General features: G+C 38.9%; 1 protein-coding gene across 1 annotated transcript in view; it reads right to left on the reverse strand.

The window, feature by feature from the left end:
- LOC124550809 (cilia- and flagella-associated protein 58-like) overlaps positions 1-18,360 on the reverse strand; it is a 281,635-nt gene that overhangs the window by 27,043 nt on the left and 236,232 nt on the right. Inside the window, exon 18 of the mRNA XM_047125536.1 lies at positions 1,273-1,438. Within this exon, the coding sequence (XP_046981492.1) occupies positions 1,273-1,438 (166 nt within the window). The remainder of the gene's footprint in view (positions 1-1,272; positions 1,439-18,360) is intronic.

The raw sequence follows: 18,360 nt of genomic DNA on the forward strand, positions 1-18,360 counted from the left end.
GTAAACCACCACCTTATTACTTCCATGAACTACCCTCCTGGTCTTCAGCATTCTTCTATAGCACCACATTTCAAAAGCCTCTGTTCTCTTCTTGTCTAAACTGTTTATCACCCAAGTTTCACTTCCATGTATGTCTACACTCCATAAAATATTAACACTTAAATCTATATCTCAGGTTAACAAATTTCTCTCCTTCAGAAACAGTAATGCTTTTCTCGCCACTGCCGATTTACATTTTTGATCCTCTATATTTCGGCAATCATCAGCTATTTTGATGACAAAAAAGGAGGGCAGTGGGTGTTGTGAAGTGACAGTTACAGTTGAACTTGAATTGATCTGTGAAATTTTGCCAGTCCAAGGTGATACTTGTTCACAGTGAAATAGTCTGAGATTAATGTTAATATTTAAACAATGGAAAATCCTGGATGGAATGTAACAACATTATGAAAAGGGTAGTCCCCCACCCCCCATCCCCACCCCCACCCCCACACAGTGGATATGCTAAGACACAGATAGGCACATTTGTTGTTTGTTACAAAATAAGCTTTTGGCCGAGAATGCGTTCATCAAAAATAGACCTCACACACACACTCACACACACACACACACACACACACACACAACCACAGTGTCTCTGATGGCAGAAGCCAGTCCGAAGTCTGGCTTCAGCTGCTAGAGACTGTGGTTGTATGCGTGCGTGTGTGTGTGTGTGTGTGTGTGTGTGTCAAATGCCTTGTTGGCCAAAAGCTTATTTTGTGACAACTCAACAAACATGCCTCTCTGTGACTCCACATATCTGCTATATAGTGAGTAACCTCTTCATAATAGTGGAACATTCATATTTCATAGATTTCTGAGTTCAGTTAAATTTGAATTCATTTTTTCATACTAATCTAAGATCAACCACTTTATACAATCAGCCCTAGATCTCATTGGTTTTCACCGTTAACGAAGGTGGATCTGCAAAAAGATTCGAAACTGAGGCTTGTTCAAATCTAGCGCACACTGTAGCAGCTGTGTATATGCTGCAGACAGCAGTTCACCTAAATCTACTCCTACGTATACAAATATATTCTGCAAACCACTGTGAAGTGTAAGGCAGGAGGTATTTCTCATTCTATCACATGTTAGGGTTTCTTCACGTACCAGTTGTATATGGAAGCCATAATTAGCCTAATTTTGTCTTCATGGTCCCTCCAAGCTTCTGCTTACAAGCTTATTTTCTTAATAGTGTTTGGTGTTATGTGTATGAAATACCTTTTTAACACTTACCAATTCATAGTACAGTTTTTTGAATTCGTTGACTTCTTCCTTTGTCAGCTCAAGTTTGTGCTTGTACTCCTTTGCCTCTGCTTTGTACATGATTACTTCTGCTTCTAGGCACTGTGGGAAGAAATCAGATATTATAATAGATATTCTTGTTATGAACAGTAAATACCTGCACCAAATGTTCCCCACACTATTTTCAGACCTATTTGTAGAAACTGTAAATTACTATGAAGAATTACATGTAAATTTATATGCACATTAAAGACATGTAATGATAACAGTGATATTTACAATGATAACAATTATAGCCATAATACCGAAAAATGGCAACAATAGCAACAACAAACTGGAGGCTAAATTTTTACATATCAGTCTCAATCGCACTAAAGTAAGTATGGCAGGACAAGTTGTGGCACATTTGTACTGTCTTCTTGTAGCCTACAATGACACAGAACTTATATTACTACGAGGAAGCTAATGCACCTCTACAAGAGATATAGTTCCACGAAATGTGCAAAACAGCTAGGAACACAGCGGTATTACATCAAAATATATCACCTGTTTCCAGTTGTTGTTGGTCTGCGAAGTTATTGTTCACAGCTAAGTCACATTCTGACATCACGACATTAATGAACTGTTATACAGTACATTAGTAAATGGTGTTCTGGTTTATGGCTGCTCAATGATGTGGTTATCAGTGCTATATATCGGTAAAAATCACAAAACATGGTGGTGGAAAATCTAGGATGGAATGTAACAATCTTATGATAAGGATAGTTGCTACTCACCATAGAGCGGAGATGCTGAGTCACAGATAGGCACAACGATAAGACTGTCAGAAAGTGAGCTTTCAGCCAATAAGGCCTTCTTTGGAGATAGAACATACTCACAAACACTCACACAAATGTAACTCACACATACATGATCACTGTGGTCATGTACATGTTAGTTGGATTTGCATGCGTGTGCACGCAGGTTTTTGTGTGTGTGTGTGTGTGTGTGTGTGTGTGTGTGTGTGTGTCTGTTTTCTATCCCCAATGAAGGCCTTGTTGGTCAAAAGCTCATTTTCAACAGTCTTTTAGTCATGCCCCTCTTCAACTCACCATCTCCGCTGTATGGTGTAGCAACTATCCTTTTCATAGTATTGTTACAAAACTCAGTGGATTACATGTCACGTAGTACTAGTAAGTCTGCACATTGAAAGATATGCGAATAGACTATGACTAAACAGGAAAAAATGCTGAATATTAATTATTTATAACGTATACTACTTTTTAAAGGATGTAATGTATGTAGTAGGGATTGCACAGCAGCAGTATATTGCTGAGGGAGTGAGGTTCTGGAATACCTGTGCCATAGAGATGTGTTTTTGTAGTGCCAGGTTTGTGAGGGACAAGGGACAGAGACTGGCAGAATCTGAAATGGTGAAGGTCACTCTGAAAGGAATGGTGGGATCCAGAGAAAGAAATTTTTATGGTCAGGCCATTGGGGTGGGCGTGGGGGTGCATGAGGGGTGGAGGGGGGATTCCATGGTTTAGGCAGCATTTAAGGAACAGGATGTGGCACTGGGTTTTAGCCAAGAAAAGGGATCCATTTCTGAACTGGTACAGAAAGATGGAGCAGAGTTCCACTATGGTATGAATGGCAGATGAAGGAAATGAGTAAATGAAGGCATTAGATGGTTGAGAGAGGAGCTGGATCTCAGAAAAAGACATGTAAAAATACGTACAGACACACAAAAATTGACACAAATGCAAACAAATACACAAAAATACATGAGAATAGGTAAAGATAAGCCCAAAGTAATATGTACAAAAACGTGGGAAAAAGGACAGAATGGACAAGGTATGCGTATGTTGGGGTAAGGGAAGAGAAAGAGGGAGAAGGGGAATGGGTTAGGTCGAGTTTCAATACAGCCTGATCTACAAATAAAAGCAGTTCATGTGAGTTGAGATGAGGCTGGGAACTGTGCTGTTGCTGGTTCCGAGCAACAGTTGCACTTTGCGCTCAAAGAAAGTGTGTACCCCACAAATTGGGTCTCTCACTTGCTTGTGTAGAATTTATAGCTTTTTATTCCATCTGTTGTGAGTTGTCATGGATGATGGTGGATCATCCATGAAAACTCACAACAGATGGAATAAAAATTCACTAAATAACTCACTACAATATGTTTAATGCTCACATCACGTACAACATTTACAGCAGAGCCCTCAGAACACTACTAAACACTTACTGGCTGTTGAAGAATGTGTGACGTGGGTGCGCAGAATCATGTTAAACTTGACTGCCGTCATTCGTGACTCCAATTATAGTGTGTGTGGCACAGGTATGTGTGGAAAATAATATGCAAAAATACACAAGAATAAGGGAGGAATAGTGGTCAACAGGAATAACTATAATTATCGACACAAAGATATCAGCTCCTCCCTGTTCACATCCCCTCACCATCATTGTATGCCGTGCTCTGCCAATGCACCTACCAGTCTATCCCCTCTGATCCTCTCCTTTTCCACTCCTCACTTACCCCTTCCCCCACAGCCTCTGGATACAGGCTCCAATAGCCTTGTCCTGACGTCTTCTAATCCCTCCACAATCTGTCACACAGCACTCTTCTCTCACCCCAACCAAACCCTGCTATCCTTGCCACTTTCCCACCCCATTCTGAATTGCTGTTTCAATTCAATGCGACACCTGCATTCTAGCTGCAGTGGCCAGAGATAGAGGCTCGTCTGCGTGAGGTGTGCCTGCTTGCGTGAATGTGTGTGTGAGTGCGTTTTCTTTTCTGAACAAGGCTTTGGCCAAAAGCACAATGTGTAACAGTATTTTTGTGTCTCCTCTCTGCAACTCATTATCATCTTTACACTGAATAACAATCTATCATCTCCATAACATCTGTTTCTTAACATTTTTATTATATTTATACTATTCTCTACATAAACGGCATTTAGGTTTAAACATTTATTAAAATCTGTTAACAAGCTGATTAGTTCTCTGTGTGTCAAATTCTGCCACTTCAGTGTATGACAATAGTCTTGAAGTACTTCATCAAAGATAAAGTCTGATGTTCATCAAGAGGTGGAAGGAAGGTAGCAGTGTAGCGTGGATATTCAAAACATGTCGTATTCAAAATGATGCAACAATTCTCATGTGTGCTGTGCACAGTGAAGCAGAGCACCGATGGGTAAAAATATGACACTGTTAGACAAAAGAACATGTTACTTTTTTCAATGGCTCTTCATAGTTTTTTGAAGCTTCACAGTGGGATTCAAAATTGACTGGCCCTTCAGTGCTCCACAAAATCCATAAATAAGATTCCTTTAGCATCAAGAATGCCCATACAATAGTGTTTAGGGGGGCTATGCCTGGAGGAATGGTGTACTTTTTTAATATTTTGGAAGACAAACGGCAACTTATAAGTAACCATAAAAAAGTTCCACTTCTGGTCTATTAAAAACCTTTATAATACAGATCTTAAAACATTCACCTGAAAGAAAAACTCCATGCTACATAATACATTTTCCTTTCCTTGAGTACTAGGGGGAGGTAAGTGGGAGGGGCCAGGCACCCCCTAGCCTCAGGTATGGGTGCCCTTGTTTGTTATAATCTTTCTGCCTGTCAATGATTGGCATTCTCCTTTCATCTTCCAGGATGAGGCAATATGGCCAACAGACCACTGCTTACCATTTTGTCACCAGTAGCACCATGGTTTAGTAAACATACTCCTTTGATTTAGTTCTATATTTCTCATCCTCTTTATGTACTGGACATGAAATAAAGATTATTACCATTGAAATAGTGTGAAAAAGCAATTGAAGACCAACAACAACAATAACATTATTAGAAGTACATTGCGTCTGACTTATATATATACAGCAGTATAGTGATCTGGGTCTCTTCAACAGAGCAGCAGCTATAATATGTTCTGGAACTAACCATCCTAGTCCAGATGAAATGAGATTTGGTTCAAATCACTGATAACAAAGTAAAATGAATCTTCCCAGGTATCACTTTTGTAGTCCAGGTGCTAACCAATCAACTGCTGTTTATAACAGTACAGCTAGGCATTCGGATTCAGGGAAGACTGGGCTGACAGACAAATGGAGAGAATTTGACATTTCTGGCCAATTTCACTCAGAAACTCAAAGCTTTGTTGGAACACTGAACATATATTTGCCCTTTCAATAGAAAAATTAAATGAACTAGAGATAATCTTGAAAGGTCAAAAATTTCAAATAGTAGCTCTACGAGAAACATGATTTATGGACTAAATACAAAGGATTTTCGAAACTACAGACATGCAAACCAAACTACATTTAGGATGTATTTTCACCATCAACAAAAACTTGGTGAATTCAGTAACAAATATGAACCCATGAGCAACAGATTAATGACAACCACCACACAATGTACAACCAAAATATGAGGACAGTTCTTAAATAAATAGCATTTTTATACTAAACCAAAGAGAGCATTCTTAAAAACAATTTTATTACTGAATGAAAGCTTTTTGCTTTTCATTACTTCTGAACACAATGTTTATAATAAACAACCAATTTCTGAATTCCATTTGCTTAAAAATCCATGAACCACTGCTGAAGGACAATTTTGATGTCCAAACTGATGTCACGGCACTGACTGCCATATTATATCCCCACCCTCCCCACTCATTAGAGTTCCATCACAAGTCCAGAAAGAGACTTTAACTCTTACATTTAATCATAGGAAAACTAGGTTTGCTGACTTCATTCCAAAATAAAGAATATATTACTTGCAATAAACTGGCACCAGAATACATGAAACAAAATATGATAAAATCAAATGAGTCCAGAAATCTAAGTACCTTGGTGCAATAATTCAGGAAATTGAACTGAGAAGAAAGGTACTAAATTGTTTCAGGAAAAAAACTGAAACAATGAAAAAATGAAAAAAGAGTAGTAGGCAGAAACAGCATTCCAACTAACATGAAATGTATACAAGAGTAGGAAATGCTCAAAATTAAAACACTAGAATTTCAGTGTTAAACAAGAAAGTCTGTATGCTACAAAATCATCAATTCAGGACAGGAAAGATGATATACTAAAAACACCGAAAAAGGAGAACAAAAAATTATACAGAAATCCTGGGTCCAAAAGACATTGAGTATAAGAATCTAGCAAAACGTCATGTGGAACACAAACATTCACAGTGACATTAGGAAACACAGAGTAAACTTTTATGGCCATATCAAAAGAATAAAATCTGTCAAATTTTCTGAAAACAGAAGTAAAACAAAAGCAGTTCCCATTTAATGGGTTGGTGAAAGAAAAAGAAGAAAAGAAAAGAAGAGTGGTAGATATTACATGAGATAATATAAACAACAGGAAAAGTTCTCAACCTGAAGTTGGACAATGGCAATTAATTAGCAGGAAAATGGATTAAGGCTTGGCAATGAGGTCTAAAGTGAGAAATCCACTACATAGCAAAAGAAAGAAAGAAACATTACTAAGTTGACAAATAAAGTTCTAAACTGGGCCATTTGCATAAAAAAGTTACCAGAAGACAAAGTAGTGCCAAATAATCAGAATAACAATAAAATTTGTAAATTTAGTACTTCTGATACAGCATTAGTCTCATTTGAAACACAAGGAGTAAGGGTGAATAAGAAGGATCAAATGTTAAGTTACAGGGACTGTTCCTTCATTCGTTCATTCACACCTAACGCAGAAGCAGTATACAAACAACAAATTATGACTAATGCTAATCTGCTCACACTAATACACTATGTGATCGAAATTATCCAGACACCTAGCTGAAAATGACTTAAAAGTTCGTGGTGCCCTCCATCAGTAATGCTGGAATTAAATATGGTGTTGGCCCACCCTTAGCCTTGATGACAGCTTCAACTCTCACAGGCATACATTCGATCAGGTGCTGGAAGGTTTCTTGGGGAATGACAGCCCATTCTTCATGGACTGCTGCACTGAGGAGAGGTATTGATGTCGATGTGTTCTATAGGATTCAGGTCAGAACTCTGTGCAGGCCAGTCCATTACAGGGATGTTATTGTTGTGTAACCACTCCACCACAGGCCATGCATTATGAACAGGTGCTCTATCATGTTGAAAGATGCACTCGCCATCTTGCTCTTCAACAGTGGGAAGCAAGAAGGTGCTTAAAACATCAATGTAGGCCTGTGCTGTGATAGTGCCACGCAAAACAACAAGGGGTGCAAGGCTATGAAAAACACAACTGCACCATAACACCACCACCTCTGAATTTCACTGTTGGCACTACACACGCTGGCAGATGACGTTCTCTGGGCACTCGTCATACCCACACCCTGTCATTGAATTGCCACATTGTGTACTGTGACTCGTCATTCCACACAATGTTTTCCCACTGTTGAGTTGTCCAATGTTTATGCTCCTTATGTGGTGTCACCGCCAGACACCACACTTGCTAGGTGGTAGCCTTTAAATTGGCCGCAGTCCATTAGTATACGTCGGACCCGCGTGTTGCCACTGTCAGTAATTGCAGACCGAGCGCCACCACACGGCAGGTCTAGAGAGACGTACAAGCACTCACCCCAGTTGTACAGCCGACTTTGCAAGGAACGGTTCACTGACAAATACACTCTCATTGGCCGAGACGATAGTTAGCGTAGCCTTCAGCTACATTTGCTACGACCTAGCAAGGTGCCGTATTCAATTGATATTGAGATTCTATTAATGTATCATCAAGAGCGATGTTCTACAAATGTGGATTAAAGTTAAGTATTCCAGAAGCTACATACTTTTCTTTATAGCATTCATTACATATCCTGTTTCAGACCTCACGCCAGCCTGTGTGAGTTTAAGCGCGTGCCTTTCGGCTTCATCTCATTGTGTCTAGGCTGTCTTGTCTAGACACAACACCTTACACCAAGTGTGGTGTCGTTTGGCATTTGCCGCCATGATGTGTGACTTATGAGGAGCCACTCGACCATGAAATCCAAGTTTTATCACCTCCCACGTAACTGTGATAGTACCTGCAGTGGATCCCGATGCAGTTTGGAATTCCTGTGTGATGGTCTGGATAAATGTCTGCCTATTACAAATTATGACCCTCTTCAGCTGTCAGCAGTCTCTGTCACTCAACAGATGCGTTTGTGCTGTACGTGTCCCTTCACATCTCCACTTCACAATAACATCAAAAACAGTGGACCTAGGGATGCTTAGGAGTGTGGAAATCTCGTGTACAGACATATAACACAAATGAATCCAATTACCTGACCACATTGGAAGTCCGTGAGTTCCACAGAGCACCCCATTCTGCTCTCTCATGATGTCTAATGACTACTGGGGTTGCTGATATGGAGTACCTGGCAGTAGGTGGGAGCATAATGCACCTAATATGAAAAACATGTGTTCTTGGGAGTGTCTGGATACTTTTGATCACATAGTGTAAGAACGGAAAATACTTTTACATGGAACCAAACCAGCTACTTTGAAAAAAAAGCTATTCAGTTCCTCGTACACTAAGAGAACTAAAAGGTCTACTAATTATTCATAGTTTCTACAGCATTAATAAATATTTGGATCACTGCTCAAACATGCAGATTCTGAGTCATAATCTCTCGATTTGGAAATTTATAATTATCAAATTAATTCTAGGTAAAACTAAACTCATTTTACTAATGTCCTCCAATTAATGTGAGTCTTTTGTGCGATACATATGCACCTAAAATTCTATTTTCTTGTACATATTTAACTAGAATATTAATCAGATAGTTTGTAAAATCAATCAAGATGTTTTAATAACTTTTCGGTTATGTGTATTTAGTTATTTATATTTTATTTATTTATTTATTTCTTGTTCCGGTGATCCATTTTGTGACAATATCACAGGATATGGAATGTGTCAGAAATCTATGGTAGCACATAAAAACAAAAACAAATTATTTCATATTACAGTAAACAATAAATTAGGTTCTACTACAGAAAAACAATTTTGAGAGATAAATAAATGTTACAAAGTAATAAGTGTTACATAAAATAAATATTGCAAAATATGTGTTTACAATAAAGAATAATCAGGATTACAAATGTAGATTTGGGTATATATCTGCAGTTAACAATACAAGAAATGCTAAACACTGCAGTTCAGGAACTCTTCTATTGTATAAAATGATCCTTGTAATAGGAACTGCTTTAAAGTTCTTTTAAACAAGAGCTCTTCTTCTACCAAACACTTAGTTCTTGAACAGATGGCATTAAAAATCTTAGAGCCAGTGAAATGGACTCCTTTCTGTACCATACTTAGGTTTGCCTGTTGATTGTGGATATCATGTTTTCTTCTCATCTCATGACTATGATGGTAGCTGAGGGTCAGTGTGACGGAATGTCATACCTAACGACCCATGCTCGATTCCTGGCTAGGTCGGAAATTTTCTCCACTCAGGAACTGGGTGTTGTGTTGTCCTTATCATCATCATTTCATCCCCATCGACACACAAGTCAGCGAAGTGGCGTTAATTCTAAGGACTTGCACTAGGAGAACGGTCTACCCGACGGGAGGCCCTAGCCACACGGAATTTCCATTTCCACTATGATACTCACTATTCAGTTTAAAAATTTATATTTCTTTCCTTATGAAGCACATCAGAGAGAATATATATTGCACAGTGGATGTAATGATTCCAAGTTTCCTAAAAAGATTCCTGCATGTGGCTCTACGATGGACTCCACAGACGATCCTTATGGCTTTTTTTTTTTTTTTTTGTGCACACAGTGCTTTTTTAGCCAGTGACTGATTTTGCCCAAAATATAATTCCACAGTTCATAATGGTGTGAAAATAACCATAATAGGTTGACTTCATGGTTTTCATATTTCTATAAGAAGATATAATGCATAATGCGGAAGTTGGTGAACTCAATCTTTTCATAGATGCAGGATGTGGTTTGACCAGTTCACTTTGCTGTCAATATGCAAGCCTAGTTATTTTCAGGTATCCAGCCTGGTTATCACCTACTCACCTATTTTTACTACTATTTCTTTATCTTTGAATGTTGCGTGGGACTGAACATAGTTTGTTTTAGTGTAATTTAAAGAAAGGCTATTAATGTTAAACCATTTCACTGTTTCACTTAAAATCTTATTTGTTGTTTCCTCAAGTTTATCTACTGAATTATCAATAAGTAGTGTAGTGTCACCAGCAAAATCGGTGAATCTACAATATTCTGTACAGAGAGGCAGATCATTATAAAGATTAAAAAAGTAGAGGGCTCCAGAGCTGGGCCTTCAGGCACTCCACATGTGATGGTACCCCACTCTGAAGATAATGGGACTCCATTTTGAATTACCGATACAACTTTGTCTCCTGTTTGACAGGTACGAGCCATCTTCCTGATGAACCACTTATACCGAGATGTGCAGCTTTTTGTAAGAGAATCTAGTGACTGACACAGTTAAATGCTTTTATTAGGTCACAAAAAATCCCAACCATCTTCAGTTTTTTGTTGATAGATTCCAAGACTTTGCCAGCAAATGTAAATATTGCATCTTCTGTTGACAAACCTCTCTGAAATCCAAACTGACTTTCGCTGAGGATATTTTGATCCCTGAGATGCTTAACTATCCTGGCATGCATTAGTTTCTCTAAAACCTTTGCAAAACTTGTCACTAGTGATATTGGCCAATAGTCAGCAGCACCCATCTTATCTCCCTTCTTTATACAGTGGTTTTACAACTGCATACTTAAACCTCTCAGGAAGTATTGCTTGCTTAAGTGATGCATAAAAAATGTGGCAAAGGGCTTTACTTACATGGCTGCAGCAGTATTTTAATAATTTCTTATAAATATTGTCAATTCCAGTAGGGTTTTTACTTTTCAGGGATTTAATAACTCTTTCAATTTCTTGAACAGTGACTGTTGTTACTTTCATATGTTGTACTGAGCTAGGTACTCTGGTTTTAAAAATATCGATGGCTTGGTTCATGGAGCCTTCTAAACCTATTTTTGTTCTGTCACTGTTAAAAAATGTTTGTTTAATGTGTCTGCAACTATTTCTGGATTGCTAACAAGATGACCTTCACTTTTTATTGGGATATTTCCACTACAAACTGCATTTTCCCTTGTTTCCTTCTTTGCAAAATTCCAAATAGTTTTTACTTTACTGCTCGAGTAATCAATATCTGCCTTCAAGCACATGTTCTTTGCTGCTTGTACGGACTTATTCAGAACTTTATTGTAGAGTTTATAGTGCATACTCCTACTGGGATCATTTTATCTCTTGGCTGCTGCATATAGTTCTCTTTTTGTTTTGCAGGAAATTTTGATGTCTTTACTAATCCAAGGCTTGTTTCCAGATTTTAACAGGTTTTCTCTCACTGACTTATTTGGAAAGATTTCTCTGAAAAGACTTGTAACTTCATTGATGTTGTTGTTGTTGTTGTTGTTGTGGTCTTCAGTCTTGAGACTGGTTTGATGCAGCTCTCCATGCCACTCTATCCTGTGCAAGCTTCTTCATCTCCCAGTACTTACTGCAACCTACATCCTTCTAAATCTGCTTAGTATATTCATCTCTTGGTCTCCCTCTATGATTTTTACCCTCCACGCTGCCCTCCAATGCTAAATTTGTGATCCCTTGATGCCTCAGAACATGTCCTACCAACCGATCCCTTCTTCTTGTCAAGTTGTGCCACAAACTCCTCTTCTTCCCAATTCTATTCAATACCTCCTCATTAGTTACATGATCTACCCATCTAATCTTCAGCATTCTTCTGTAGCACCACATTTCGAAAGCTTCTATTCTCCTCTTGTCTAAACTATTTATCGTCCATGTTTCACTTCCATACATGGCTACACTCCATACAAATAATTTCAGAAACAACTTCCTGACACTTAAATCAATACTCGATGTAAACAAATTTCTCTTCTTCAGAAACGCTTTCCTTGCCATTGCCAGTCTACATTTTATATCCTCACTACTTCGACCATCATCAGTTATTTTGCTCCCCAAATAGCAAAACTCCTTTACTACTTTAAGTGTCTCATTTCCTAATCTAATTCCCTCGGCATCACCTGACTTAATTTGACTACATTCCATTATCCTTGTTTTGCTTTTGTTGATGCTCATCTTATATCCTCTTTTCAAGACACTGTCCATTCCGTTCAGCTGCTCTTCCAGGTCCTTTGCTGTCTCTGACAGAATTACAATGTCATCGGCGAACCTCAAAGTTTTTATTTCTTCTCCATGGATTCATTAATAAATATTCATTGATAAATATATTAAATTTTGAGTTAACATCAATTGCAGCATACACAGGAGATCAGTCCTCTAGCTGTAAATACTGATTACAGTTTTCAATGGTGTGTTCGTTTATAATCCTAAAGTTTTTCCAAATGAAATTTTCTTTCCTTTGTACATTTACTTGGTTTAGAGTGAGTAATTGCTATTCATGATCAGAGAGGCCATCTATAATACTTCTCACAGTCAAATTATTGTATATATCTTTATCTACAAATACATTATCTATTAAAGTGCTAGAACCAGCTGTTACTCTAGTTTCAGTGTACACCACTGGTACTAAGTCTTAACAGCACATCAGGCGTTCAAAGCCCGTTTTGTTTTTATTTTCTGTTAAAAAATCCGCACTGAAGTCACCCATAACAATGTTTGATTTAGTTTTCTTACATAGGTGGGACAGAAGTGATTCTATTTGTCTCAGAAATACATTCAGATTTTCAGCAGGTGCCAGTACAATAACTGTTGCACTGTCTGCTGTTAACTCAAAGCCACGCACCTGAAAATGCTCTTCATCACAGTATTTGCTTGGATCTAGAGATTTATAATACACTACATTGTTTTTCTTTTTTTTTTACAAATATTGCTACTCCGTGGTTCATGGTGTGGGTTCCTGTAGTCATGTCCTAGTTCATGAACCACAGGCAACGTATGAGTGGCCAAGTAAGTGGTCCCGACAGTCGGGATACCAGTTACTTTGGAATAAGGCTGGGCATCTCGGACATATTCTGAGTCGTGGTCACCTTTGTGCTCATACAGCAAAGACTACCAAATCCACCGGTTAGTCCTTCAGCCATTAGGGGTAAAACCCAATGGGACTCGGGGCAAGTAAGGCTAGCAACCTGCTTCCCTGGTACTTTAAATATGATGCTGGCAACAATCAGAGCAAAATACCTCGGACCTTTGGAGGTGACGGAGTCCCACCTCTAACTGACAAACCAGGGACTCCTAAGATACAACTTGGCAAACAAATGGTAATGAGATGGGGAGCTATTAATATCAATAGGGGCTACTCTGGGAAGAAGGTAGAGCTGGCAGAGGCTGCAAGTAAGATGGGGCTGGACGTTTTAGCTGTTAGTGACATTCGGGTAAGGGGTGAGAAAGAAGAGGAAGTGGGAGAATACAAGGTCTACCTGTCAGGAGTCAAAGCAGGAATAGCACAATGGGGTGTAGGGCTTTACATCAGGAAAGAAATGGAACCCAGCGTAGTTGCAATAAGGTATGTAAACGAACGACTGATGTGGATAGATTTGACAGTGTCTGGCGAGAAAATTAGGATTGTGTCAGTATATTCGCATTGTGAAGGGACAGATCAGGATAAGATGGATAGTTTTTTTGAGGCACTCAGTGATGTAGTTGTTAGAGTAAAGGACAAGGACAGTGTTCTGCTCATGGGTGATTTTAACGCCAGGATTGGAAATCGAACAGAAGGGTATGAAAAGGTTATGGGTAAATTTGGAGAGGATATGGAGGCCAACAGGAACGGGAAACAACTCTTGGATTTCTGTGCCAGTATGGGCTTAGTAATCACAAACTCCTTTTTTAAACATAAGAACATTCACCGGTATACTTGGGAAGGCAGGGAAACCAGATCTGTCATTGACTATATAATAACAGATCAGGAATTCAGGAAAGCTGTGAGGGACACACGTGTATTCAGGGGATTCTTTGATGACACTGATCATTATTTAATCTGCAGTGAAATTGGGATTGTGAGGCCGAAAGTGCAGGAGGTCAGGTCCATATGTAGGAGGATAAGAGTGGAGAAACTTCAGGATAAGGAAATCAGGCACAAGTACTTAACAGCGATCTCAGAAAGGTACCAGTTAGTTGAATGTAGTCAATTACAGTCATTGGAAAAGGAATGGACAAGGTACAGGGACACAGTACTAGAAGTGGCTAAAGAATGTCTTGGAACAGTAGTGTGTAAAAGTAGGATGAAGCAAACAGCTTGGTGGAATGATACAGTCAAGGCAGCCTGTAAAAGGAAAAAGAAGGCGTATCAAAAATGGCTACATACCAGAACCCAGGTAGACAGAGAAAGTTATGTTGAAGAAAGAAACAAAGCCAGACAGATAATTGCAGCATCCAAGAAGAAATCGTGGGAAGACTTTGGAAACAGGTTGGAGACTATGGGTCAAGCTGCTGGAAAACCATGTTGTTGTTGTTGTTGTTGTGGTCTTCAGTCCTGAGACTGGTTTGATGCAGCTCTCCATGCTACTCTATCCTGTGCAAGCTTTTTCATCTCCCAGTACCTACTGCAACCTACATCCTTCTGAATCTGCTTAGTGTATTCATCTCTTGGTCTCCCTCTACGATTTTTACCCTCCACGCTGCCCTCCAATACTAAATTGGTGATCCCTTGATGCCTCAGAACATGTCCTACCAACCGATCCCTTCTTCTGGTCAAGTTGTGCCACAAACTTCTCTTCTCCCCAATCCTATTCAATACTTCCTCATTAGTTATGTGATCTACCCATCTAATCCTCAGCATTCTTCTGTAGCACCACATTTCGAAAGCTTCTATTCTCTTCTTGTCCAAACTATTTATCGTCCATGTTTCACTTCCATACATGGCTACACTCCATACGAATACTTTCAGAAATGACTTCCTGACACTTAAATCAATACTGGATGTTAACAAATTTCTCTTCTTCAGAAACGCTTTCCTTGCCATTGCCAGCCTACATTTTATATCCTCTCTACTTCGACCATCATCAGTTATTTTGCTCCCCAAATAGCAAAACTCCTTTACTACTTTAAGTGCCTCATTTCCTAATCTAATTCCCTCAGCATCACCCGACTTAATTAGACTACATTCCATTATCCTTGTTTTGCTTTTGTTGATGTTCATCTTATATCCTCCTTTCAAGACACTGTCCATTCCATTCAACTGCTCTTCCAAGTCCTTTGCTGTCTCTGACAGAATTACAATGTCATCGGCGAACCTCAAAGTTTTTATTTCTTCTCCATGAATTTTAATACCTACTCCGAATTTTTCTTTTGTTTCCTTTACTGCCTGCTCAATATACAGATTGAACAACATCGGGGAGAGGCTACAACCCTGTCTTACTCCCTTCCCAACCACTGCTTCCCTTTCATGTCCCTCAACTCTTATAACTGCCATCTGGTTTCTGTACAAATTGTAAATAGCCTTTCGCTCCCTGTATTTTACCCCTGCCACCTTTAGAATTTGAAAGAGAGTATTCCAGTCAACATTGTCAAAAGCTTTCTCTAAGTCTACAAATGCTAGAAACGTAGGTTTGCCTTTCCTTAATCTTTCTTCTAAGATAAGTCGTAAGGTCAGTATTGCCTCACGTGTTCCAACATTTCTACGGAATCCAAACTGATCTTCCCCGAGGTTGGCTTCTACTAGTTTTTCCATTCGTCTGTAAAGAATTCGTGTTAGTATTTTGCAGCTGTGACTTATTAAGCTGATAGTTCGGTAATTTTCACATCTGTCAACACCTGCTTTCTTTGGGATTGGAATTATTATATTCTTCTTGAAGTCTGAGGGTATTTCGCCTGTTTCATACATCTTGCTCACCAGATGGTAGAGTTTTGTCAGGACTGGCTCTCCCACGGCCGTCAGTAGTTCCAATGGAATATTGTCTACTCCGGGGGCCTTGTTTCGACTCAGGTCTTTCAGTGCTCTGTCAAACTCTTCACGCAGTATCATATCTCCCATTTCATCTTCATCTACCTAGTCCCAACAGGGAATCATATAGCGCTCTTAGAAAAAAGTGTTCCGAGACTGTTACCTGAAATGCTCCTCCATGATACTGACAAGAGGGAGATTGAGTTAATAATTAAATCACTAAAGACCAAGAACTCTCATGGATATGACGGGGTATCTAGCAGAATACTGAAGTATTGTTCCACGTATGTTAGCTCAGTACTTAGCCATATCTGTAACTTTTCCTTTAGGAGTGGTCGGTTTCCTGAACGATTAAAGTACTCGGTAGTGAAGCCACTTTATAAAAAGGGAGACAGGGATAATGTTGACAATTATAGACCTATTTCTATGCCATCAGTGTTTGCTAAAGTTATTGAGAGGGTTGTATATACAAGGTTACTGCAGCATTTAAATTCACATAATTTGCTGTCAAATGTACAGTTTGGTTTTAGAAACGGTTTAACAACTGAAAATGCTATATTCTCTTTTCTCTGTGAGGTTTTGGACGGATTAAATAAAAGGTTGCGAACGTTAGGTGTTTTCTTTGATTTAACGAAGGCTTTTGACTGTGTTGACCACAAAATATTGCTGCAGAAGTTGGAACATTATGGAGTAAGGGGAGTAGCTTACAATTGGTTCGCCTCCTACTTTAAGAACAGAAAGCAGAAGGTAATCCTCCGCAATATTGAGAGTGGTAATGATGTTCAGTCCCAATGGGGCACTGTTAAATGGGGCGTTCCCCAAGGGTCGGTGCTGGGGCCACTGCTGTTCCTTATTTATGTAAATGATATGCCTTCTAGTATTACAGGTGATTCAAAAATATTTCTGTTTGCTGATGACACCACCTTGGTAGTGAAGGATCTTGTGTGTAATATTGAAACATTATCAAATAATGTAGTTCATGATATAAGTTCGTGGCTTGTGGAAAATAATTTGATGCTAAATCACAGTAAGACTCAGTTTTTACAGTTTCTAACCCACAATTCAACAAGAACTGACATTTTAATCAGACAGGATGGGCATGTTATAAGCGAGACGGAACAGTTCAAGTTCCTAGGCGTACAGATAGATAGTAAGCTGTTGTGGAAAGCCCATGTTCAGGATCTTGTTCAGAAACTAAATGCCGCTTTATTTACCATTAGAACAGTATCTGAAATAAGTGACATTTCAACACGAAAAGTAGTATACTTCGCATATTTTCATACGCTTATGTCATATGGTATTATTTTTTGGGGTAATTCTTCTGATTCAAAAAGGGTATTTTTGGCTCAAAAACGGGCTGTTCGAGCTATGTATGGTGTAAGTTCGAAAACCTCTTGTCGACCCCTATTCAATAGTCTGGGAATTTTGACATTGCCCTCACAGTATGTATTTTCTTTAATGTCGTTTGTTGTTAGCAATATTAGCTTATTCCCAAGAGTTAGCAGCTTTCACTCAGTTAATACTCGGCAGAAATCAAATCTGCATGTGGAATGCACTTCCTTGACTCTTGTGCAGAAAGGAGTGCAGTATTCTGCTGCATCCATTTTCAATAAGCTACCACAAGAACTCAAAAATCTTAGCAGTAGCCCAAACACTTTTAAGTCTAAACTGAAGAGTTTCCTCATGGTTCACTCCTTCTATTCTGTCGAGGAGCTCCTGGAAGAGATACAAAATTAAGCAAATTCCAGTGTACATTTTTGATTTTCTTTATTTAAACTAACGACTTGTCGCCTGAATATGTTTCTTATATTTCATTTTATCTGTTTCTACAATCGTGTTATAATTTCATGTATTGACTCGTTCCATGACCATGGAGACTTCTCCTAAATGTGGTCCCACGGAACAATAAATAAATAAATAAATAAATAAATACATCCTCTTCCATTTCCATATTATTGTCCTCAAGTACATCGCCCTTGTATAGACCCTCTATATACTCCTTCCACCTTTCTGCTTTCCCTTCTTTGCTTAGAACTGGGTTTCCATCTGAGCTCTTGATATTCATACAAGTCGTTCTCTTATCTCCAAAGGTCTCTTTAATTTTCCTGTAGGCGGTATCTATCTTACCCCTAGTGAGATAGGCCTCTACATCCTTACATTTGTCCTCTAGCCATCCCTGCTTAGCCATTTTGCACTTCCTGTCGATCTCATTTTTGAGACGTTTGTATTC

This window comes from Schistocerca americana, chromosome 9 (genome assembly GCF_021461395.2).
Source record: "Schistocerca americana isolate TAMUIC-IGC-003095 chromosome 9, iqSchAmer2.1, whole genome shotgun sequence".
Lineage (NCBI taxonomy): Eukaryota > Metazoa > Arthropoda > Insecta > Orthoptera > Acrididae > Schistocerca > Schistocerca americana.